The 25,029-nt window shown below is 49.2% G+C and overlaps 1 protein-coding gene across 1 annotated transcript in view; it reads left to right on the plus strand.

Moving 5' to 3' along the window:
- Window positions 1-25,029, plus strand: part of Cacna1s (calcium voltage-gated channel subunit alpha1 S) — a 70,137-nt gene that overhangs the window by 10,136 nt on the left and 34,972 nt on the right. Inside the window, exons 3-16 of the mRNA XM_090339955.1 lie at window positions 5,389-5,528; window positions 6,964-7,106; window positions 7,274-7,426; window positions 10,328-10,533; window positions 11,859-11,962; window positions 14,148-14,293; window positions 14,695-14,776; window positions 16,137-16,297; window positions 19,658-19,883; window positions 20,455-20,662; window positions 21,918-22,038; window positions 22,164-22,278; window positions 23,946-24,039; window positions 24,644-24,713. Of these exons, the coding sequence (XP_090196081.1) occupies window positions 5,389-5,528; window positions 6,964-7,106; window positions 7,274-7,426; window positions 10,328-10,533; window positions 11,859-11,962; window positions 14,148-14,293; window positions 14,695-14,776; window positions 16,137-16,297; window positions 19,658-19,883; window positions 20,455-20,662; window positions 21,918-22,038; window positions 22,164-22,278; window positions 23,946-24,039; window positions 24,644-24,713 (1,969 nt within the window). The remainder of the gene's footprint in view (window positions 1-5,388; window positions 5,529-6,963; window positions 7,107-7,273; window positions 7,427-10,327; window positions 10,534-11,858; window positions 11,963-14,147; window positions 14,294-14,694; window positions 14,777-16,136; window positions 16,298-19,657; window positions 19,884-20,454; window positions 20,663-21,917; window positions 22,039-22,163; window positions 22,279-23,945; window positions 24,040-24,643; window positions 24,714-25,029) is intronic.

The raw sequence follows: 25,029 nt of genomic DNA on the forward strand, positions 1-25,029 counted from the left end.
GGTCACAGCTCTGCCCCGTGGCAGGTATGCTCTGACACCCGCCATTCAGTGTGTTGCAGCATCTGCTGTGCCAGATGCAGGTGACGCACAGAGACCAAAGAAACTTCCTGCGCTCATAGACTTTGATTCAGATCAGGGGAGACAGTGTAAATGCAGCAGATTTGGGTGGACAGTTCCAAGGACACCACCATTGAGGAAAACCCATGAGAGTCCCAGAAGCAGAATTCAGTCCAGGGGAATTACCCAGATTTACCCACAGGCACATTTCATGGGTTCTTATTTTGAAGCCACATGGAGGAAGCTATCTACTGTCACCAAAATGCTGCTTCACACTCTAAATGTGCACATTAAAGCTAGGAATGTGCCCTCCTGGTAGAGTGCTTACCTAGCATGCATGAAGCCCTGGGTTTAATTCTTCCGTACCATATACACAGAAAAAGCCAGAAGTGGCGCCGTGGCTCAAGTCGTAAAGTGCTAACCTTGAGCAAAAGAAGCTTAGGGACAGTGCCCAGGCCCTGAGTTCAAGCCCCAGGACTCAGCAAGGAGGGTGGGGGAAGGGGACTAGAACTTATTGCTTGTACTTTGTCTTCAATACTTTGTGATTCTTTTTTCCCATAATGCTACCCAACTTCTACTGAAGACATGCCTTTCAACAAATCTACAATGTTTGACTGGGTCTCATGTCTATAATCATAACTACTCACAATTAACAACCAAAAAGGTGGAAGCGGAGCTGTGGCTCAAGTGGTAGAGTACCAGTCTTAAAGGAAAAAGCTAAAGGACAGTGTCCAGGCCATAAATTCAAGTCCCAGTAACAGCACACACACACACACACACACACACACACACACACACACACACACACACACACAGAGTTCACTTCATCACTTAAATTAAGTGCATTTATTTTACCTAGCTTTCTGGGCATCATTTGCTTTTTGAGAGGCATTTTTACAACATAAAGGGCAAGAAAATATTCAACAGATCACACAAAGATTGATTTAAAAACACGACTGATGATAACAGGAGACAGAGAACGTCTCTGAATTTACCGAGTGTGTAATGTGTACATGGGAACTAAAATTCTTGCTTTTGACATTTTGGGGTTTGAACTCAGGACCTTACCCTTGCTAGGAAGCACATTTGAGTCTTGCCTCAGACCTAGTTTTTAACATTGCTTTCAGTTGTTTTCTGTTAATGAGTTTTTGTTGTTGTTTGTTAACCGTGAGGCTTGAACTCAGGGCCTGAGCACTGTCTCTGAGCGTTTTTGCTCAAGGATAGAGCTCTACCACTTTGAGTCAGAGCAATACTACTGGTGTTTTGGGTGATTATTTAGGGATAAGAATCTCCCAGACTGTCCTGTCTGGGCTAGCTTCAAACTGTAATCCTCAGATCTCAGCCTCCTGAGTAGCTGAGCCACCAGCCCCTATTAGAGTTATTCTTTTTAAATTTTTATACTAACACCCTTGTCTCAAGTATCTTCTTAAAATATTACTCTACTTATTATTCTAATTTGAAGTAATAATAGGCATGTTATTCTTCTATTAATAAGTAGTTGTACAGAGGCTGCAATTCTGTAAGTCAAGTTCTGAGTACAATACATCTTGTTTCGTGTCACCCCCTTTCATCGTTCTCCCTTATTTTTCCTCCAGTAATAGTAAATTTCAAAGACCTTTTATTAGCACAGAGTGGTTGTACAAGGGAGGGGTTCATTGTGACATTCCCACGCATGTAATAGTGTACTCCATTTAACCCCATCCTCTCTGGCACTGTTCCTCATCTCACCTCTCCCTTTTATTTTTCCCCACTCCCCCTTTCTTAGAACAATTTCAACTGGTTTCATTGTTCTAGTTCCCTACATGCCTGCTCTGAGTCAAAACCATGATTAATAAATCTGCAAATAAGCTGGGCTTACTGTACACAGATGAATTTAGATAGCAAACTAAACCTCGATGTCTGCTAAAATAAGTAAGTAATAAATAAAGTAAGGAGCTAGCTCTCAGGGAAGGAATGATTGGGATGATCTCAGGGAAAGATAGCCATTGAGTTGGGGTTAGAAAGAAAGAAGACCGTGAGCCATGGATCTCTCCAGGGAACAGAATTGCTGGCAGTGGGAAAGCCAGTGCAGAACCTAGAACCCAGAGTCGTTTCAGCTGAGTATAGGCAGAAGTCTGCACCTCTGGGGGGGTGCCCTGGAGGGCACTGCTCTACCTGCCTCCAGCATCAACTCTGAGAGCCCTCTTACAGGGGACCCTGACTCTCTACTTAAGTACTATTACGCATGGAGAGATGTTCCCTCTCATTCATTCGTGAGGCAGGAAAACCTTGAGACCACAGCTAGAATACACAGAGGAGGATAGGGTCATCTCAAGGCAGGGGAGGGTGGCCCAGGGTGCAGGAGATGGCAGGGAACACATAAGTAAATTCTTCCTGCAAGGGTCACAACAGTTGTGTGAGAGGAGAGGTCTTCATGGGTGGTAGGCCTCAGGACCTCAGGCAGACAGCCTGAGTGTGGTGAGGGGGTGGGGAGGAGTTGGCGCAAGTGAAGGCACAACTTCTGGATTGTATGGAATCTGAAAGTCATTCTACCTCATAGGCAAGCGACCAGCAGGCCAGTGGTGAGCCAGAGAGGTCAAGGTCAGCAAGGGCCATCTATAAGGGTTTCTTATCCAGAGACAACATGCAAGTTGCCCCATGGCAGACCAGGTGACCGGGAAAAGACTAGGTCAGTATAGAGAGGGACCAGTGAAGGGGTGGTAAAGGCACTGGGTGATTGAACACTAGGGAAAGAAAGCCAGGGTGGCACCGGAGCCAATGTGGACAATGTGCCAGTGCCTACACTGTCATAGCTCCATTTCCATCTTTTTTTGGGGGGGGGTCAGTTATGGGGCTTGAACTTGGGGCCTGGGCACTGTCCCTGAACTCTTTTGCTCAAGGCTAGTGCTCTGCCACTTTGAGCCACGGTGCCACTACTGTGTTCATTTTTAAGTGGTTAATTGGAGATAAGGGTACGGACTTTCCTGCCAAGGCTGGCTTTGAACCATAATCCTCAGATCCCAGCCTCCTGTAGCCAGGATTACAGAAGTGAGCCACTGGCACCCAGCAGCCAGGGTGAATTCTTACATCATGCCCCTACTGCCTCCCACCCCTGTTGACAGTGCCCTTGAGGGGTGCTGACGGAAGCTGGGTACTCTGAGAAGGCTGGTGACTGATAGCCAGGTCTTGCCCAGGGACCCAGTTCGGAGCATTCATTAATAAATACCTATGGAAGGAACACCCTTGTTCCTTGGTGCAAAATTGAGCCTAGGCTTGCAAGGCCTTGGAGCCAGGGTGGTATGACATTGAGGATGCAGCACAAGAATGGGCATCTCCCGGGTTGTGTCTGCTCAGGCAAGGAGCCTGCTATTCACACACGCAGAATTCCAAAGACAGGGGGTTATCACCCCAAGCCCCTAGGGTTAGTGCACACAGCTAGGCCTTATAGCCAATGGGCTATGGAACACAGGTGGTCCCACCAGAGGCCACAGCCCATGACAAATTTGCTCAGAGTCCACCAGTGGCCCGACAGACAGTAGCAGGTGGAAGCAGTTCTCTGGTGTGTGGCCTGCTGCCCCGCCTGTGAGCTCAGCAACTATTCTGGGTCCACTTTTTCCTTCCCTCAACCTGCCTTCTCCCTCAATTTGGCATTACAGCAACCTGGAATTTTAAATGCTGATTTTACTTCCTTTTTCTCCCTTACCTCTGTCCCTGAAGACTCCCCGAAAGACTCCCTAGAGAAACTCCCATCGCACTGGCGCATGGGAAGGGTGTCCTGACCTTCCCCGGTAGTTCCCTTGCGTGGACGGGCTTCCTGGCCACCATCACCATCTGACACTAGCCTGGACCCTAGCAACAGGTCCCTTAGCAAAATGGAGCCACAGCACCACTTCTGGCTTTTTTTTTTCTATGTATGTGGTACTGAGGAATTGAACCCAGGTCTTCATGTATGCTAGGCAAGCACTCTACCACTAGGCCAAACTCCCAGCCCCAAGCTATTTCTAGAAGAAAGCTTTGGGATTGCAAACCTGTAGAGGTGGCGAATTGGTCTAGTTCACAAATACCTCAGGAGAATTAGGCTTTCGGGAAAATTCTCTGAATCACTAGTTTGAAGGTTTGGGGGGGCCACATCCATATAGTCAGCCGTTAGAGATCTCTTCCCCTCCTTTGCCATCCGCATCTACCCACTTGGAAGTAAAAATACCTCCGTCTTCCACATCACTGGGGGGCCAGCTCTCTGATCTAGCAGCTCTCTGGTCTAGCTTTGTGTCCGGTGATCGTACTGTGAGTTAGACCGCCACAGTGAGCTGATGGAGGGCGGCTCAGGAAAGGTCCTGCCTGTCCCAGGAGTGGGCACCGGTGGCTGGCAGTGACAGGGGGCTGAACGGTGGGCACAGAGCGCCTGGTTGCACAGTTCTATGGAGCACCAGTCAAATCACCTTGGGGTTGTCCAGAGCTACATCCGATCCAGCAACAGACTGGCTTGATACCCCACGGGGTGGCCAGGCTTGTGTGGGGAGGCCTGGGAGACCACAGCTCTTGGAAGCCACCAAAGCCGGGATTCAGATAGCTGCAAGGAGAGCAGTTTCAGCATGGAGACCTGGCAGAAAGACCTGCTTTGCCAGTTAGAAATAGCTCTTGTCTGGGCCCAGGGAAGGGGAAGGGTGACCTGGCCAGGCAAAGAGTGACCCAGCCGATCAGGCTCCAGGAGCAAAGCCTGGCAGAGTCAGCAGGGCCTTCCACAGGGTGAGGGAGGCTAAAATGGAGTCAGACCTCCCACATCCACAGTGGACCCCACATTCAGACTGTCCTGCCTATTGGGGGTTGCCTGTAGAAAAATAGTGTGAGGCAGCTAGTGTGGCAGGAATAGAAGTTAGAGGGCAAGACCCTAAGCAGCAAAGGAGGACCATCTAGGGTGCAGAGAGGTCCACCCCCATTTCCTAGCAGTCCACTGAAGGGAGATAAGAGAAAGGAGCCCAGACCCGAATCCCCCCAAGGAACGTGGTCTTCCAGATCATCAATGTATTTGTGTTGCTCCAGACCCAAGAGGTAATGGGGGAATAAATGGACAGAAGTTCCCTTCCCTCCCCTGCCTCCTGGAGTTCATATTCTGGGTATGGAGGCATTATGAGAAAGAGGGAAAGATAAAAATAAAGAATTGCCCAAAGCCACCTAGAGGTAAGAGAGGGTGGGTGGTAACGAGGTAGCCTGCATGGGGTTTAAAGAACAGCACAAGGCAATGCCCTGACAGGACTGCTGAGGACTGCTGAGTGGCGGAAGGGCAGAACAAGGATGGAGTGAGGGGTACAGAGAGTGCACAGTGGAGAGGCGTGACCCCATTTCCTCCCTCAGGAAAAGCTGGAGTACTTCTTCCTCATCGTCTACTCCATTGAAGCCGCCATGAAGATCATAGCCTATGGCTTCCTGTTTCACCCGGACGCCTATCTGCGCAGCGGCTGGAATGTGCTGGACTTTACCATCGTCTTCCTGGGGTGAGCCCTGGCTGGAGGGTTGGGGCGGGATGAGTGGTGGAGCTGGACTCAGAGCTCAGGATCCCCACATGGTGCTAGCTGCTGCCATGAGAAGCTGGTCGCCAGGGTGTGGACTCTGGTGGAGAATGGAGACTTGCTTCCCCACCTGGCAGCAGGCCACAGGCTCCTTCCCCAGCTTAGGCCCCGGAAGCGCGTGACCATGTGATCCCCCAGAAGTGGTTTGCGTGTGGTTCCAGTAGCCCAGGGGTTCTGGCGATTCATATTTCTCTACTTTCGTTGTTTGCTCATTTATCCCACAGGCCTATGTTATAAACCTATTATCTGGATCCCCCCTCCCCCCCAAATGGACATTGAACAACCTTTATTAGCTTGCAAGGGCAATTGGAAATAGAGTCCTCCAGTATCAAGAACGGAGGTTTGTTTGCTCTGGTGGCTTTGAAAGCGTGGGCATGGTAGCTGCCTTCTCTGAGTCCTCACGTGGCCTTTCTGTGCACATGCACTCCTGGTGTGTATCTAGATTTACTTTTATAAGAACATTGGTTAAATTGTATCAGAGCCCACCTAATGATAACAGTGACATTTATCGAGCACTTACTGTGTACACCACATGTAGCATCTCAGCTAATTCCCCAATAAGCCTCTTGTTCCCCCCATTGTATGGCTAAAGAGGCCAAGACTAGAGAGGTAAGGGAACTTACCCAATGTCACACAGCCAGCTGGTGGCAGTGACAGGACTCAAATCCAGGTGGCCTTGGCTACAAGGCCAGTCTTCTTAACCTCTATGCCGTCTTCCAATCCCACACATGCCAGTCATGTCAGTCAGCTGCTTATCTGGGGATGCTTGAGCACAAGAAAGGAAACAGGAGTCTGAGAAATCAACCTGGCCCTTAGTGAGTAACCATGCATGGAAGCCAAGACACATGTGCAGAGTAGAGAGCCAGAAAACCACGCCTCACAACTAAGTGTGTCTCAGGGTATTCACCGTAAAAGGATTCCCAGAACAAGAGTGGAGGGGAAGGGTGCACACATGTCAACAGAAGGGGCTATGCAGGGGAATACTGAGGAAAACTCACGTGGGATTGTCTTCTGTGTCACCACCAAGTGGGGGTGTCAACTGGCAGCCCATCTCAGTGTCCCTAGCCCCAGGGCCAGGTGCTCGGGGCACCTATACCTCAATACCCTTTCATCCCCCCTGGCAGACACAACAAATGGATCCCAACACTTAAGTCATTAAATCTGAACTTTACCCCTGAATCCTTTAGAGCAAATTTCTCCACACCAGTACAATCTAGTCATGAGATCATAGTGAATGAACCATGTTTGCCCTTGTTCCTTAGCTAGGCCCCTGAACAGAGGGGACCCTGGAGTCCCAGTTTCTGGCCCAGTTTTGTAATTGACGGTTGGACCCCCCTTCTCTGGATCTTCTCCACTCCAGGGTCTTCACGGTGATTTTGGAACAGGTTAACGTCATCCAAAGCAACACAGCCCCCCTGAGCAACAAAGGAGCTGGCTTGGACGTCAAGGCTTTGAGAGCCTTCCGAGTGCTCAGACCCCTCCGGCTGGTGTCGGGGGTGCCCAGTGGGTGGTGATGCCTTACTGACCCTTGCTCCTCTCCCAACCTCGTCCTTGCCCCCTACCCCACCCCACCCCAGTGTCCCAGAGGCTTCCCAGGGTCTACACAGAGAGAGGGCCAGGAGATCAAAGCAGGAGTGACGCTTCCTTTCCCCTCCCTGCCCACCCGGCAGGCCTGCAGGTGGTCCTCAACTCCATCTTCCAGGCCATGCTCCCCCTGTTCCACATCGCCCTGCTTGTCCTCTTCATGGTCATCATCTATGCCATCATTGGACTGGAGCTCTTCAAAGGCAAGATGCACAAGACCTGCTACTTCATTGGGACAGGTGAGCCTGGGAGGGATGGGGAGAATACAGATCCAAGGACAACTCACAACATGAGCCCCTACAGGCAGCCAAGAGCCTCCAGGGGGAGGCCTTTGCCTCCCTACCCGTTGATCATGGAAATGAACTTCTCCTGGACAGATAACTGAAAGGAAGTTTGCTGTGCCTGATCAGGGACAGTGGCCTGAGCCATAGCTGGTTCCGAATACCCCCCTCCCCTTCCACATGAGGTGGTACCTTCCAGGCTGTGGAGGCCGGTTGTAGATTGAGAGCCACTTGAATTCCTCTTGAACTTTTTCCTTGTAGACATAGATTAGCTTTAGTCTAAACTACCTCTCAGATCGGGCTCATGAGGTAGACTCTAAATGAGACCTCAAGAAACACTTCCATAGCAAAGTGGTCATGTGATGGGTTGTCCAAAATAACCTCCACTGAGGCCCAGAAAGATTCAAGTGAAAAACCATCCTAAAGCTTCCAGTAGTTCTCTGGGTTCTTGACTTTATGTTCTGGTGACATCATGAAGACCCCCAAAGAACTTTAGTGTATCTGGGTTTGATCACTTCTGTTGATATTGAAAATGGAAACTGAGACAAAGGACATGGTATTCATGAATTCATTTGAAAAAGAGACTACTTAAAACGCGTAAATAATTTTTATGGCCAAAAAAAGTGTATTTCTCAAATGGAAACAATTTAATTGGAATTATACGGGTTGGCAGTGACTATAAGATTTGGTTCTTGTGTGTTGTGAGCGATTTCAAGCAAGACGTGGAACACAGTTTATTAAAAGATGAGTGGAGTAGGTTGTTTCAGAGCAAAGACAGACTATGCCTTGGCTTCCTTAGAATTTAAGGGGATGTTTTTAGACAGCATCTATAACTTTACAAAGACAATCTTCAACTATATATCATTATAAATGGTACATTTTTCCTTGGTCTTGTCTATATCTATTTCTGCCTTTATATCTAAAAATGCTCACCTTCTTTTTAAGCTTCTTTGTATCCCTTCCTCTGTTTATTTAACTAGCTTCTTTTTACTTATTACTTTTTCATTTTTGTACCAGTGCTAGAAATCAGGGCCTTTTTTTTCCCTTGGCAGTACTGGGGTTTGAACTCAGGGCCTCCCACTTGATAGGTAGACACTCTCATCACAGCCACACTAGCCCTACTTTTGGTGACCACTTTTGAGCTGGGCCCTTGCGCAGGCATAGGCCTAGGCACAATTCACCTGTTAGCCCTCCTGTTGTAGCTGGGGCAACAGGCTCATGCCTCTTCGTCCATCTCTCCATTGAGAAGGGGATCTCATGAGTGGTTTTCTGCCCAGGCTGGCCTCAAACCATGGCCCCTAACCCCTAATCTCAGTCTCCCAAGTAGCTAGACTATTAGGTCTAGGACACAAATGCCTGGCTGAGAGCTCTGTTTGTACATCTGTATTCCTTCAGGCCCCTTTTGCCAGCCGGACTCATCTTTGCATTCCTTTGGGCCCATTTCACGGACATGGTTCATCTCGGCATTCACTTGGCCCTGTTCTGTCCCTTCAGCGAGACCTCTTCCACAGCAGCCAGTGGCATGTCACTAACTTCTAGGGATTTAACTATGTGCCTTTCATCCCTCCTGCATGTCAGGTGGGGAGCTCTTAGCCTAGCATGCTCAGACAAGGGGGGCCGTCAGGTTTGTAAGTTTCAGGGGCTGTGGATCAGCCGCCCACCCTCACTGTGTGTCACGAGCAGTCCATATCAGCACCCAAGTCCTCATTTCCACCATCAGTTTCCTGTCTAACCCTGTGTTGTTTCCATCACCATAGCTGTCTGCATCCTATCATAGATTGCCAGGCAGGTGGGGCCCGGCAGCCCCAACCTTCCTTCCAAATTTGCAGATCCAATCATGAAGGGTTTTTTTTTGTACTTAAAAAATAGTAGTTGTAAGCTGGGTGTGGTGGCTCACACCTGTAAGTCTAGCTACTCAGGAGGCTGAGATCTGAGGATCGTGGTTCAAAGCCAGCCGGGCACTAAAGTCCATGAGATTTTTATCTTCAGTTGACCACCAGAAAACTGGAAGTGGTGCTGTGGCTCAAGGAGTAGGGTGGTAGCCTTGAGCTGAAGAGCTCAGGGACAGCACCCAGGCCCAGAGTTCAAGTCCCAGGACAGACAAATTAAAAAAAAAAAGAAAAAAGAAAAAGTATTGTACCAGAATTAAAATTCCATATGTCAGCTTATAAATACAATGCATGTTGATCAATGCCACCCCTTCCTGGATAACATCTCAGCACAGCTGAACAATGAAAGCCCCTCAAAGATTAGGACTACTGCGTTCAGGGGTCATCAATGCCCACGGATGCCATGCATGCCCTCCCTGCCCCATCTCAGTGTAGTCGTGGGTAAGGCTGAGTACTCAGCTCTGACGAGCTAACATAAAATCGAAACGCAGAAGCAAGGTGTACAATCAGAATTGTAGCATTGAGGAATGGTAGCTCCCGGGGAGCAGGGGTTCCGAGGCCTGGTGCTGCCTCCCCTGAGGATGGACCCCAGCCATGGGCCCCGGATCTGGTGCAGCTCAGCCCAGCCTGGCTGCGTTATCTCCATTGTTACCCCTCCACAGCGAACTCACAGATGGGGCGTCTCATCCAGCTCCAGTCAGGCAGCGCCTCCCCTCTTTAAAGCTTGGTGGCTTGCTCTAGACCATACTGTCTAGCACAACTTGACAAGGAAGCAGAGCCCTACTGAGGCCCTGAGGCCTAAAACACAATGACCCACCGCCAGTGCTGGATGCCCAGCCTCCGTCCCTTTCTAGCTGGCTGCTCTGGGAGAAGCGTTGCGTGGCCATCTGCTCATGTCCTTGCACCTGCGGCTTTGTAAAACAGCTGACCAGCACTTTCTCTCCTGATACCGTCCACTTGCTCTCGGCAGACATCGTGGCCACCGTGGAGAATGAGAAGCCCTCCCCCTGTGCCCGGACAGGCTCGGGGCGGCCCTGTACCATCAACGGCAGCGAGTGCCGGGGTGGCTGGCCAGGACCCAACCACGGCATCACCCACTTTGACAACTTCGGCTTCTCCATGCTCACCGTGTACCAGTGCATCACCATGGAAGGGTGGACTGATGTCCTCTACTGGGTAGGGCCTGGATTTCTGGAACCATCCCTCCAATCTGCAGGCTCACTAGGGGAGCAAGAGAGGGGGTTGCAGTGCCTGGTCCATCCCTAGGTACCCACGCAGGTGCATGGTCTCCTCCTCCTCCTCCCAAGATGGTGTCCCAGCATTCTCTGGGGCAGTCCCAAGGGGATAGAGAAGGTGAGGCATAGACGCCAGGAGCCCCACCGCTCTTGGCCCTGTCCCTAACTAGGCCTGGCTATCTGTGACACTGTCTTTCCTGGTGGCCAGCAGCTTAGGCATCTCAAGAATGAGGGACCCTTTGAGATTTCATCTTGGCTATTGGACGAGACTGCACAGATCATAGAGTGAGTGGGACGGTTCCCTGAACCCTGGCACACAGCAATCTATGAGAGTTTTCTTGTTGGAATGTATTTGTTTGGTTAGTTACCAATCTAATTTCATTCATATTTTTTATTTTGTTTTTGTGCTGATCCTGGGACTTGAACTCAGGTCCCAGGCACTATCTCTAAGCTCTTTTTACTCAAGGCTAGTGCTGTACCACACGAGTCACAGTTCTATTTCTGTCTTTTTACTGGTTCATTGAAGATAAGAGTCTTATGGACTTTCCTGCCCAGAATAGCTTTAAACTATGATCCTTAGATCTCAGCTTCCTGTGTAGCTAGGATTACAGGTGTGAGCCACTGTGTTTGGCTTAGGGTGAATATTTCTCATAAGCTTGTTTTAAAGAAGCAAATTATTAACCATGTCAAGGGAATGTCGCATGTGTTATTCCACCGCTGCTACAAGCCTGGGAGGGGTCAGCAGGGGTCATCATCTAGACAGAGATGTTAGATGACTTGTCACAGAGGGCCACAGAGATTGTTGGAAAAATTTGGGTGTCAAAGAAACTAGCTGAATCCTGGGCACTGGTGGCTCATATCTATAATCCTAGCTACTCAAGATCTGAAGATCACAGTTCAAAACCAGCCCGGGCAGAAAAATCCCTAAGACTCATCTTCAATTAACCAGCAAAAAGCCAGAGAGGAACTGTGGCTCAAGTGAGAAAAAAGCTAATCAAGAGCACAAAGGCCTGAGTTTAAGCACTGGTACTAGCACAGGAGGGGGCAGGCAATTGAGTCTAGAGAGAGCTGAGAATCCTCTTCTCTGGGTGCACAACACCTGTTGATTGTCCACTGCACCCACTGTGTCCCATGCCCTGACGTCCTCCCAGCTCAGATCCTAGTGCTTCCTTGCTGGGCCCCGATGGATTTTTTTCTTATCCCCAGAGTGTTTAGAGTCTGAATGGACAGACTTGGGGACAGGACTCACACCTCTGTCTGCACCAGGTCAACGATGCCATTGGGAACGAGTGGCCCTGGCTCTACTTTGTCACCCTCATTCTCCTGGGATCCTTCTTCATCCTCAACCTGGTGCTCGGCGTCCTGAGTGGGTAAGCTAAAGGCAGCTGGGCAGGAGGAGGAAGGGGCTAGGCCCTTCCTTGGTCCCCTTTAATCGGAGACAGCAGAAGAGGTAGAAGATGCAAACAAGTCTTTATTTTCCTCACATCTTCTCATCACCTCCGCCCATGCTTGCTTCCGTCTGCTCTTCTGCATTCCCCCACCCCACCCCACCCCAGCCTCCTGCCCCTGGATATGTCTCAGTACCTGTTCCGCACTAGGAGACTTCACAGCCTTCCAGTGAAACACTCACACTGTGGAAGTAGCCCTCCCATCCAATATCTTCCATCACTAATGCTTGCAAGTTGTGTGACCTTCGTCTAATCACTACACCTCTCGTGCCTCAGTTTCCATTTCTGTCAGTATTGATATCATGGGTTATTATGAGGGCTAAAGAAGCTAATACACATAGAGTGCTTAGAACTCAGTCTGTCCCATAAAAAGCGGTAAGTGTAGTGGGCACTGGTGGCTCTCACCTGTAATCCTACTGAGAGGCTGAGATCTAAGAATCTCAGCTCCAAGCCAGTCTGGGTAGAAAAGTTCATAAGACTCTTATCTCCAGTTAACCAGCAGAAAGCTGGAAGTAGAGGTGCAGCTTAAAATGGTAGAGTGCCAGGCTTCAGCAGAAAAAGCCAAGTGAGAGTTCAAGAATTTGAGTTCACGCTTCAGTAGCAGCAAACACATAAAAAGTATTTATTGTTATTATTATTATTATTACTGTAGTTACAACAAAGCTAAGGCTTGAATTCAGATCCTAATCCTTTCTAGGCAAGCACTCTGCCACTTAAGCCACACTCTTAATCCTTATAGCTTTCAGTGTGTGTCTGTGTGTGTGTGTGTCTGTGTGTGTGTGTGTGTGTTTCAGATAGGATCTCATGCCTATCCTAGTCTAGCTAACCTCAGCCTGGGATCTTCCTACCTTTGCCTCTGGAGTAGCGGGGATTATAGGCGTGAGTCATCTGAGACTGAGCCTCCTTGAGACTTTTTTTCCTCCACGTTGGCCTCAGATCTCTATCTTCCAGTCTCCCCCTTCCAAGTTGCTGGGGTTACAGGTGTCTATGTTGTTATTGAGTCCTGTTCATGTGGGCAGCCCTGCTTTGGTCTTTCCGCGGTGAGAGCTGTGGCTATCAGCTTCCTTCCTTATCAGCATCCCTCATGCCAAGGCAGCCTGTACATAAAATTCAGGGGCTCTGTAAAGTTGACCAGGAGAAGATCAGGTTTGTTTTTTATTCTACTTATTGAAATTTTGTATTTCCTTTAATCATGAACATGGGTAACACAGCGCAGTGATATTTATCTCTACAAACTGTGCTTACAGAAGTCATGTCATATGACAACCTTTGCAAATCCGTGCTCACGTATTCCTACGTGGAAATCATGACACACTAGATCTGCAAGTATTCCTTGCTGATTGATGAGTTCGTGAAGATGCACACGTGCTCCTCTAGGTGAAGGTTAACGTTTCAGCTTCTACATTTTCACAGACGAGGTTGCTTTATAAATGCTATGGTTCTATTTTGGGGCATTGTACAACATTATTCTGAGGCAGAGTCCGTGGCTCAAAATATTCACAAGCCCCTACGTAGGCATCGCCCTTCCAGAGAGAGGCAGCTGTCCACCCATACCCTCTCAGTCTCCTCCCGCCCCCACCCCATCGCTGAGTAAATCTCAGAGCCCAGAACTTTGGTGTTATCTCCCCCTCACCCCTCACCCTAGTGCTGGCAAGTCCCTGATGGGAGGCATAGAGTTGTTCCCTGCAACCCTCAGGCCCTTTTGGGGCTCTGAGGCTAGACTGCTTAGTAGTCCAAGAAGTCTTTCTTGGGCCTTAGGTCTATAAGCAGAAGTCATTTCCAAGGCAGCTTAAAGGGTCAGGCAACCTGTCAGATTTGAGGCTTCAAGCCTGATTCCCTAAGGGTAATGGAGTGTTCTGTCATTAACCCCTCATATCCAAGGGTAACCCCAAAACAGGGCAGGAGAAAATGGCACAGGTTGAGAAGCCAGTGTAGACCCCAAGGCGTACCTGGAAGGTGGAGGAAGAATGAGAGCGCTCTCCCTCTGACCACACTCTGTGCCAGCTCAGGGATGTGCCACGGGATGCACCTTTAGTTCCACAGCAGCTAAGTCTGCTTTCGCCCCCTGGGCTCCCTCGGCCCCTCTCCTCATCCCTGTCTACTTCAGAGAATTCACCAAGGAGCGGGAGAAAGCCAAGTCCAGGGGTACCTTCCAGAAGCTCCGGGAGAAGCAGCAGCTGGAGGAAGACCTCCGAGGCTACATGAGCTGGATCACCCAGGGCGAGGTCATGGATGTGGAAGACTTGAGAGAAGGTTCGGACCCAGAATCCATGGGCAGTGACCCCTGCCCATGACTGGGCTCTCCCCTGGAGGGCACTGACCACGTTTCACCCTCCTGAAAGCCTGTGGAGTGGGGAGGACATGTTTCCCTCAGAAGTCAACAATGAGCCTAAAACCTTGCACCTCAAGATGGTAGAATTACAGTTGTACTCTGAGCTTCCCCCAGAGTAGAGTTAGGTCACCCATCCTAACTGTGTCCCTGGCAGGTGGAGACTCTCTAGCTCTTAGAAGTCTGGGTCTCAGGAGGGCACAGACAGTCTAAACCCCACCTCAGGCCCACTGCTGCATCCTGTCCAGAGTACCTTCCCTGTGCATTGTCAGAACAGAGGAGCCCGGAAGGTTGGCTGGCTATAGCTAGATCCACTCTATTTCAGGAAAGCTGTCTTTGGATGAAGGGGGCTCTGACACAGAGAGCCTATACGAAATCGAGGGCTTGAACAAAATTATCCAGTTCATGTGAGTATGTCAGCATCTCAGCAGGATGCGGGGCTGCAATCCAAGTCTTTCCCTTCAAGGCTCCTTCCAGAGCCCTTGGAAAGGCAGCCTTTCCAAGAAAACGGGGCATGCTATCGCTCTGAGGGCTTTTGTGGCCAGATGCCTAAGGAATATGCAAATCACAGAGGATTCTGTACAGGTTGCTGATTTATGCACATGCAGAAAGAACACAGAGCCCTTGGAGAGCAAGAGTACAGTGTACAGCTGCCCCGGTGGGGGGGCTTGGGGTGAGCAAACAGAAGGCAAGGTAGAGCACAGGTTGCACAACACTGAGAGTTTTTCAGGAGGGAGGCACCTCTGGCCCAGGAGTCAGACAGAAGGGTTACTCCGTGCTCTCTCACATCATTGTCCTACAGGAGGGTTGGTTTGGATGCTGTGTCATTTTACAAATTCATATGTGATTGTGACTTTTTGAGAGATCAAACCGTAAAGAAATATATCAAAGAATAGAGGATGGGTCCATCTGCTCTTTGAAGAGGTAACCATAATAACAGATAGTCTCTCCTTTCCAAGATCTTCTTCATGCTGTCATCTCTTATACATATACACATGCACATGCACGTGTGCGCAGGTGCACACACACACACACACACACACACACACACACACACACACATATTTTGCTGTTTTTTTTACCTAATGGAATTTTGTTATGTCAATGACTATCACTAAAGACACTAGAACTGTGATAGCACATATCAAGTCTTAACAAATATTTGTTGAATAAATGAATATATATATTATGACATTTTAATTTCAGATTATCTATTGAGGACAGTTTTCATACATATACCCATACTTTTGGAGAGCAAATCATTGAATATAAAATATTCCACAGTAGAGATGTACTAATTCATCATAATGAATTTTTCCCAGTTCTAGTAGTGCCACAGGGTACAAATTGTGTAAAAGTGTGACCATTTCAGCTGGGCAGAAAACTAAAAATGGAATTGCTAGGTCAAAGGAATTTTTTTTCTGAAAAACAAGTGTGTGTAAGGAAACGCTTCCCCTCACCCACTTCCTCCAGAATCCCTGTGTGATGGGCAAAATGGCATCTCAGTGTTGCTTTCATTGTTCTACATCAGACACTAGGCTGAGCCTTTTGCTTGCATTATCTCGTTTAAGTATTCAGTTGCCTCGGGAGCCCTCCTCATTAAGATGAAGAAGTTTGCTAGTAAGAAGCCAGCTCGTAAATTAGCCAGACTCTAGTGGGTGGCTGCGGGGGAGAGTTGGCTGGGATTAGGCTGAGAGGACCGGTGGGAAGGTCAAGCTCAGAAGTAAGCAGCTCCTGGCCTCCATCGTCTTCTGCCTCCTCCCGCAGCCGGCACTGGAGGCAATGGAACCGAGTCTTCCGCTGGAAATGCCACGACCTGGTGAAATCCAGGGTCTTCTACTGGCTCGTCATCCTAGTGGTTGCCCTCAACACCTTGTCAATTGCCTCTGAGCACCACAACCAGCCCCCCTGGCTGACCCACTTGCAAGGTGAGTCCGTGGGAAGGAAGTGGGAAGTGGGTCTATGAGGCCTGCAGCTCACCCCGGCCAGGGGCTCCACGGGGCTGCAGAAGAGGTCAATTTAACGCAACACTGCCTTCTAGAAATTCCAGATACTGGTATTAGATCAGTGGCCTAAACCTTTGCTTTCACAGAGGAAAAACAGACCTCAAAAGACAAGGTAAAGCTGGGCGACAGTAGATCACACCTGTCATCCTAGCTACTCAGGAGGTTGAGATGCGAGGATTACAATTTGAAGCCAGCCCTGGCAGGAAAAAATCCCTGAGACTCTTATCTTCAACTAATCACAGTAAAAGCTGGAGTTGGCACTGTGGTTCAAGTGATCAAGTGCTAGCCTTCAGCTCAGGGATAGTGCCCAGACCCTGAGCTCAAACCCCAAGACCAGAAAAAAAGAAAGAAAGAAGACAAGGAGATACACCCAGCTCCCTTCCTCATGGCATCATTACAGTGACAGCAATACATGGGGACAACTTTGTCCAGGTATCTGGGGAAACCATTCCAATTCAAGATTATTGCCTATAGGATGACCAGTAAATTAGAGATCCAAGCATCCAAGTTCAAATCCTACTACAATACTAGCAATCTTTCTCCAGCTATTTATTGGCTGCATAGATAAATAATTCAGGAAAAGAAGAGAGACAGCTAACCACTGTGCTTAACTTTAAGGAGAGCATTAAACCAGAGAAGACAAATAGTCATTGTTTCTGGTCTGCGAGGGCTGGGCACTGATAGAGCTAATGGGTTATCCAGTCAGGGGTGGAGGGTTCACAGAACAGATGTGTGAGTTCCACAGATCTTTAAGAATAAGTAGATGAGGCCCAGAGGTCAAAGGTTAGTGAGGGAATTCCTGCAGAAAGAACATTACATTCAAACACATGAAGATGGCCGGGTGCAGTCCTAGCTACTCAGGAGGCTGAGATCTGAGGATTGAGGTTCAAAGCCAGCCAGGGCACTAAAGTCCATGAGATTCTTATCTCCAATTAACCACTAAAAAAAAGTGGAAGTGATGGCTATGGCTCCAGAGGTAGGGCGGTAGCCTTGAGCTGAAATGCTCAGGGGCAACACCCAGGCCCAGAGTTCAAGCCCCATGACCTAAAAAGAAAAAAACAAGATGTGAAATTCTGGAGAATTCAAAGAACCACAGAAACTGTAACTGTGACAAAGAGTGGCTCTAAGAGCTGTGTGGCAGGACCTTACAAACTGTCATATGGTGTTAGCATTTTAACCTGGGGACCAAGAGAAGCCAATGAGATCATAAGAAAGAATGGAACACCGTCAGACTTGAGTCTTTGAATGACCAGCCTTGGAGGAAGATAAAATAGGTCAGCGTCATCCATGCAGTAGATGTCCCTTTGGGTGAAGAGCTCTGGTCTGTAGCAATGAGTAGGGTAGCTGAAAGAACGGCCGGTTAGTTCCCTCAACATAGCAGTAAAGTAGGAGCCCTCGCTGATATACAAATGCAGCAATGCTGTAATAATGTTTCCAGAGTGAGAAGAAAGTCTCGGAGTAGCAGAAACAAGATGACTCAAAGACAGAGCAATGGGCTCATAAGCTGACTTCCAGGGGACATTTTAGATCTAGACTTACGTCCTTCAGGGTGGCATCTGGGCTCCTAATGTCTATATGGAGACCACAGAGACAAGGCTTGCCTGAATAGGGACTCTAATTGTGTAGAGTCAGGGCCTGGAAAGGTTGCCTTGGTGTAAAGGGAGACAAAATCTTACTGTCCATCAGGACAAGTGAAGAACCTAAAAATTGAGCCCAGATAGAGGTCTTGAAGGAAGGGGAAATGTCTCAAGGAAGAAAATCAAACTCTATTCATCCCTGTGCCGATTTTCCTGTATAGGTTTGGGGGTCTAATTGACACTACCTTTCATGACACGAGGATTGGAAGCTAAGATAGAACCATTAAAAAACAAAAACAAAAATCCAGTCACAGACAAATGAAGTTTTCCAGGATCGGAGAGAGGCACACACAAATACACATTTAGGATGCTTCTCAAGACCAGGCAGCAGAATCCCTGAAGAGAACATTTCCCAATGATGAGCTCACAAGAAACAAAATTACAAATCAGATACAGAGCCGAGCCATCCTGCAGGAGAGTGGCTGCATCCAGCCAATGGGACCTGGCAAGCCCAGGAACAGGAAGTAACAGAACAGTACCAAGGGACTGGGTTTAAAGTGCTGAAACAGATTGATCTTTTAAAAAAAACAGAAGGTTGTCTTTCATAGGAAGGAAATAGGAAATAAAACTACCATCCACTCGTACGGATGCAGGCATCCATAGGTCCATTCAGTCCTGAGAGCCGCCCTTGAACATGCCACGCCCTGCAATGCATTGCCACTGCCCTAAGATTGGGAAGATGGAAACTCGGTCCACCCAGAGGAGCCAGAGGTTCCTGGCGTATGCAGATAAATGAATGATAGTATCTCTGCTTACAGGAGCACATGGTCAGTGGAGCAGGTCACTCTGGTGAGTGGAGGAGGATAGACAGAATTCATCAGTTGGATCTTGGGCACGCTGAGTTCAAGATATGTCAAAGGAGATGTCCAGGAAGCAGATGGGAAGGCGGATGTGGATTTTAGAAGCATGTCTAAATTTCTGAAGAATGACGTGTGTGAAGTCATTGGCAGGAATGGTACTGAGCAAAGATCTTACAGATACCACCAGATCACCAGGGGCTAGCAACATACTCAATGCATGGCCCAAGCCCCGCGCTCAATAAAGAACACAGCTGAGCCCAGCTGGTGCTTCACCCCTGTAATTCTAACTACTCAGGAAGCTGAAACCTGAGGATTGGGACTTGAAGTCCATGCGACTTATCTCCAATTAACCAGCAAAAATCCAAAAGTCGAGTTGAGGCTCAGGCAGTAGAGTGCTAGGCTTAAGCACAAAAGCTAAAGGACAACTCCCAGGTTCTGAGTTCAAGCTCCAGTACCAACATACACACACAAGAAAGGAAGGAAGGATGGAAGGAAGGGAGGGAAGGAGGGAGGGAGGGAGGGAGGGAAGGAGGAGGGAGGGAGGGAGGGAGGGAGGGAAAAAGGAAACAGAAGATTGTATCTTCAGAAAAAGCTTAGAAGCTAGAGGTACAGAGGAAGTTCAGCAAGATTTGATGCCATAGAAGTGAGGGCAAGATGGAACAAAATGTTTACAAATGGAAGGATTTCAGCAGAGCCCGGGGGGAGAGAAAGGGGCTTCCAAGGAAGAGGTTGCCAGAGCCCCTCGGCCAGTGTGCAGGAACTGCGGGACGGGTGTGCTGGGAGCCGAGGCTCAGAGGCTGGAGGTAACTGGAGGGTGACACTCGGATTGTCCTTCCCACCCGCAGACGTTGCCAACCGGGTGCTGCTGGCCTTGTTCACCATCGAGATGCTGATCAAGATGTACGGGTTGGGCCTGCGCCAGTACTTCATGTCCATCTTCAACCGCTTCGACTGCTTTGTGGTCTGCAGTGGCATCCTGGAGATCCTGCTGGTGGAGTCAGGCGCCATGACACCCCTGGGCATCTCCGTGCTCCGCTGCATCCGCCTCCTTAGGATCTTCAAGATCACCAAGTGAGCCCCCGCGGCCCCAGTGGCCCCAGCAGCCCCAGTGGCCCCAGTGGCCCCAGTGGCCAGGCAACAGTGGCTCAGGCCTGTAACCTTAACTACTCAGGAGGCTGAGATCAGAGGATCACAGTTCTAAGTCAGTCTGGGCAGAAAAGTCCAGGAGACTTTATTTCCAAAATACCCATCAAAAAGCAGGGCTGGAGGTGTTTCCGAAATAGTAAAGTGCCAGCTCTGAACAAGCACAAGTCCCTGAGTTGAAACCAGCCCCCCAATAAAAAGAAAGAGGTTAACAACAAATATTACAGTTGTAATAATACTGTAATAAAATTCATGTGAATGTGAGCTGCCCCTCTCCTTCCTCCTTCTCTCTTCTCTCTCATATCTCATTGTGCTGTTATAGGGTTGAGTAGTCGCAGCCATACTAAAGCATTGCCTAGCCTAAGCTAGCGGTACACAAAAGAGTAAAGAATGGTCTTCATTCTCGTGGGGTTTCTACCAGAAGTTCACCCACATATGCCTATGGAGAAGCGTGGGACACAAACTCACACCTCCTCCACTTGCTGCTGCCCTCGCTCAGGTACTGGACGTCTCTGAGCAACCTGGTGGCCTCCCTGCTCAACTCTATCCGCTCCATTGCGTCCCTGCTGCTGCTGCTCTTCCTCTTCATCATCATCTTCGCCCTGCTGGGCATGCACCTGTTTGGGGGCAGGTTCGACTTTGAGGACATGCAAGTGCCACGCAGCAACTTTGACAACTTCCCCCAGGCCCTCATCAGCGTCTTCCAGGTAGGCCATCGGTGGTGGTCCTTGAGTTCCACGCCTTCTCCACTTCCCCACTCCAATCCCTGTGGTTTTTGTTGTCTGGAGACAGACAGAGCTCTGTCTGATTTGCCTTGGTCTCTGATCTCTGGCACCTGGCAGAGTACTAGCCCACTACAAGTAGGATAATAGCTAGTGAAGGATTGGGCTTAGGGAGAGCTGGGAATCCAGAGGTGAGCTGCTTATATTTCTGCTGGCAAAGGCAGACGAGGTGAGCATTTCCTCCCCAGGCTGGGAAAGGCTGAGGGACCCAGGGACTGTGCTGCACTCGAGACACATGGCTCTGCTATCTGTTCACTGGAAGCCACACAAGAGAGTGTGGCTGAGCTTCTGCAAAAGGCACTCATAGCCACAGACTCCAAGAGACTTTATTTTTGTTCTGTTTAGTATTGTTTGTTGTTCAAGTCCTGGGTCTTGAACTCAGGGCTAAGGTGCTGTCCCTGAGCTTTATTTGCTCAAGGCTACCACTTGAGCCACAGATCCCCTTTCATATTTTTTGGTGATTAATCGGAGATAAGAGTCTCACAGAGGGCCAGGAGTTTGGCCTAGTGGTAGAGTGCTTGCTTAACATGCACAAAGATCTGGGTTCAATTCCTTGGTATCACATACATAGAAAAAGCTGGAAGTGGTACTGTGGCTCAAGTGGTAGAGCGCTAACCTTGAGAAAGCCCAAGTTCAATCCAGGACTGGAAGAAGAAAAAAAAAAAAAGAGTCTCATGGACTTTCCTCTCTGAGCTGGCTGACTTCAAAATGCAATCCTCAGATTTCAGCCTCCTGAGTAGCTAGGATTACAGGTTTGAGCCACCAGCACCTAGAGAACATTCTTGACATAAAGCATGGAAATCCTCTTCCCCCTATAGCCAGTATCTCATTTCACCAAGGAGAAGACAGTAGGTGACATGAGTGGGTCTGGTAAATGGCTTCATCCTCCCTCTCTGCCATTCCTCCTGTCGCTTTCAGGAGATGTGTGGTCTCCACTCAGTCTGAAGAACAGGGACCAAGCTGGGGAGATGACCGTCACCAAACTTCTTGTCCCTAGAGGACCTTCCTATGCTCTTAGATCACAGGGGGGCACTGTGGAGAGCGGGAGCCACCACTGTGCTAGGGGAATGGTGGGGGGACAGCTGACAGGTAGAAGAAACCTACTGGACACTGCACTTGGATGGAAGCTCCTGGGCTCTCTGTGACTTCCTTTCATCCTCTCCTTCCTCCCCTTCCCCAGGTCCTGACTGGTGAAGGCTGGGCCTCTGTGATGTACAATGGCATCATGGCCTATGGAGGGCCATCCTATCCAGGCATGCTAGTATGCATTTACTTCATCATTCTGTTCGTCAGTGGCAACTGTATCCCCCTGGAAGCAGAGTGCAGAGGAGAATTCAGAGGGGGTTAGGGAGAGGGGCTTCAAAGGAAGGGATTGCTGAGGACAAGGTGAGGTTCAACCCATGGCTCCTTAGCTGGACTCTCTCAGACATCCTGCTCAACGTCTTCCTGGCCATTGCTGTGGACAACCTGGCAGAGGCAGAGAGCCTAACTTCCGCCCAGAAGGCCAAGGCTGAGGAGAGGAAGCGCAGGAAGATGTCCAAGTGAGTGTTGTGGCCTCCGTGGGAGGGAGCTGAATCCTGGCCATGGCTGGCATCTCCCTGCTTTGGGTGGGCTTCTCCCTGGAACCAGTTGAGCAGGGGTCACAGGAGACGGGCTTCTGCAACAAGGCATCCAGAGCTGCTAGAGTCCAAGCAGGTAGATTTGGTGCAGGACTTAAGGGCCCATCTAGGCAATGGATTCTGGGATTTCTCCTCTCGCAGGACTTGAGTCTTCAAGGGCCAGCCTTGGGTCTCTGCTGGACCTCAGGTATCCTCCCCCTGGGAAACAAGATTGGATGTTTAATTCTTCTTTATCTGTAGGGTAGTTCAGCGCTGTCTGTAGCTTGATCTTCCTCTAGGAGTGGAAGCAGGGCTGGTCTAAACATTGTCTCTTAAAGTTAACCACCTGCAGTGGTGGGGAATCTTGTTAAAAATTCAGATTCTATATGATAGAAGAGTTGGACTTAGACTATATAGTCTATGTATGTGAATAGATGAAGAGGATATGGCATATGATTCAGTTTCTGGATTGTGAGTTTATCTAAGAAAGTCTGTGACACTTCTGTTCTGATTGTTTTTATTTCAGTTGAATTTCTTTTTACCTTTTAAAGTTCTATATACTGAACCCAAAAATCCCATTTCTAGCAATCTATCCATTAGATATAAAAACACCTATAGAGGGGCCGGGAGTTTGGCCTAGTGGTAGAGTGCTGGCCTAGCATGCATGAAGACCCAGGTCCGATTCCTCGGTACCACATACATAGAAAAAAGCCAGAAGTGGTGCTGAGGCTCAAGTGGTAGAGCTCTAGCCTTGAGAAAGTCCAAGGACAATGCTCAGGCCCAGAGCTCAAGCCCAGGACTGGCAAAATAAAAAATAAATAAATAAATAAATAAAAACACCTGTAGAGATTTTATTTTACCTCACATTATTGTACTGATGTAGATGAAAGATCATCTTTAATGTATATTATTAACAGAAACATAATTTAATCCAAAAAATGCAGATTCTAGTGGGGTGCAATGGTTCACGCCTGTAATGCTAGCTACTCAGGAGGCTGAGATCTGAGGATCTTGGATCAAAGCCAGCCCAGGCAATAAAGTCCGTAAGACTCTTATCTCCAATTAATCACTAGAAAATGGGAAGTAGCACTGGGGCTTCCTCCATAGGACAGTAGCCTTGAGCTGAAGAGCTCAGGGACAGCGCCCAGGCCCCGAGGTAGGGTGGTAACCTTGAGTTGAAGAGCTCAAGGACAGCTCCCAGGCCCAGAGTTCAAGCCCCACTACATACACACACACATACACACACACACACACACACACACACACACACACACACACACACACACACGCAATTCTGATTCAACTGGGCTGCGCCAGGTGAGGTAGCAGATGTTCTGAGTTTCTAGCAAGCTCCCTATGCCACAAGTGTATAGCAGGCCCATGAGTGCAGGACTGGGTCCTCGAGAGCAGCCAGCTTCTCCCATTGCCTGAACCTGCAAGCATGGCTACTCCCGTTCCCAGAGGCCTGGTGGGAAGAGCAAGGGGGAGAGAGACCAGCAGAGGAGTGCTGACCTTTCCAAAGAGTTGGGACCACCCTACAAATTCTGTCTGAACCAGGCTCAAAGCTACTGCCTGCCCATTTACTACTATTTCCTTGGGTTTCCATTCAGGGGTCTCCCAGACAAATCAGAAGAAGAGAGGGCTGTGACAGCCAAGAAGCTGGAACAGAAACCCAAGGGGGAAGGAATCCCCACCACTGCCAAGGTGAGACTTTGGGTGGATGGAGAGAGTCTGAAGGCACCCCCCCACCCTGTGCCTCAGGGTACCAGTGAAGCCAAGCAGTGGGGGGGGGGACAGAGAGGGGGCAGTAGTCATCTGTCTGGAGATGGAATTCCCTTGGAGATACACATACATATCCAGGGACTCCTGTGCTAGAAAACAGATTTCTTCTCTGTCCCTGCTTCCTACCCAGAGCAGGCAGCAATCCACCGCTTCATGAGAACCATAGCTTCTCACCATTGCTAACTGTGCCCTGGTTGCTCTAGCCCAGCTCTACTCATTGTTTAAGGAGATGGCGTTCAAAGAGTCAGGAAACTGGACCCTAGAGGGGTTAGGGGTCCTGGCTGGAGGAGCTCAGCCTTCCTAGAGAGAACAAGGCAAGAAGTGCCAAGTAGACAGATCAAGCCTTGATTCCTCCCTATCAAACCTTGGCTCCTCCCCCATCAGCCTGGCTGGGCCTGAGTTGATCACACTCTCCCATCCCTCACGCTGTGGGGAGATTCAATAAGCAGAAAGCTTAGGCTGACTCTGCAGCCATGCTCAGTCAGGGAAAACTGCAGCTTTATCTTTATCATGTTCCTCCCTACAGCTGAAAATCGATGAGTTTGAATCAAACGTCAATGAGATCAAGGATCCCTACCCCTCAGCTGACTTCCCAGGTGAGGAGCCTGGAGCCTGGGCAGAAGCCTGGTATTGGCTACAGGGAGTGTGTGCTGGCTGAATCCTCTCCACAGTCAGCCTCTCTGTGTCCTCAACTGGGGCCTCTCCCTGTGGAGTGTGGGACACTGGAGATGTCCCTTTTGCACCTAGGATTGCAAGTAAGCTACCTGCCAGTCCACCTCTCCCCACAACACATACAGGAGCGACATGCCCAACTTGGCATTTCATCCACCTCAGCCAGCGTGTCCTGAGGGCCACTCTGTGCTTCCGGACTGACGAATCTGATTTTGCAGGAGTGCACCACTAGGGGATACA

Source organism: Megascapheus bottae, chromosome 10, assembly GCF_031878675.1.
Source record: "Megascapheus bottae isolate mThoBot1 chromosome 10, mThoBot2.hap1, whole genome shotgun sequence".
NCBI lineage: Eukaryota > Metazoa > Chordata > Mammalia > Rodentia > Geomyidae > Megascapheus > Megascapheus bottae.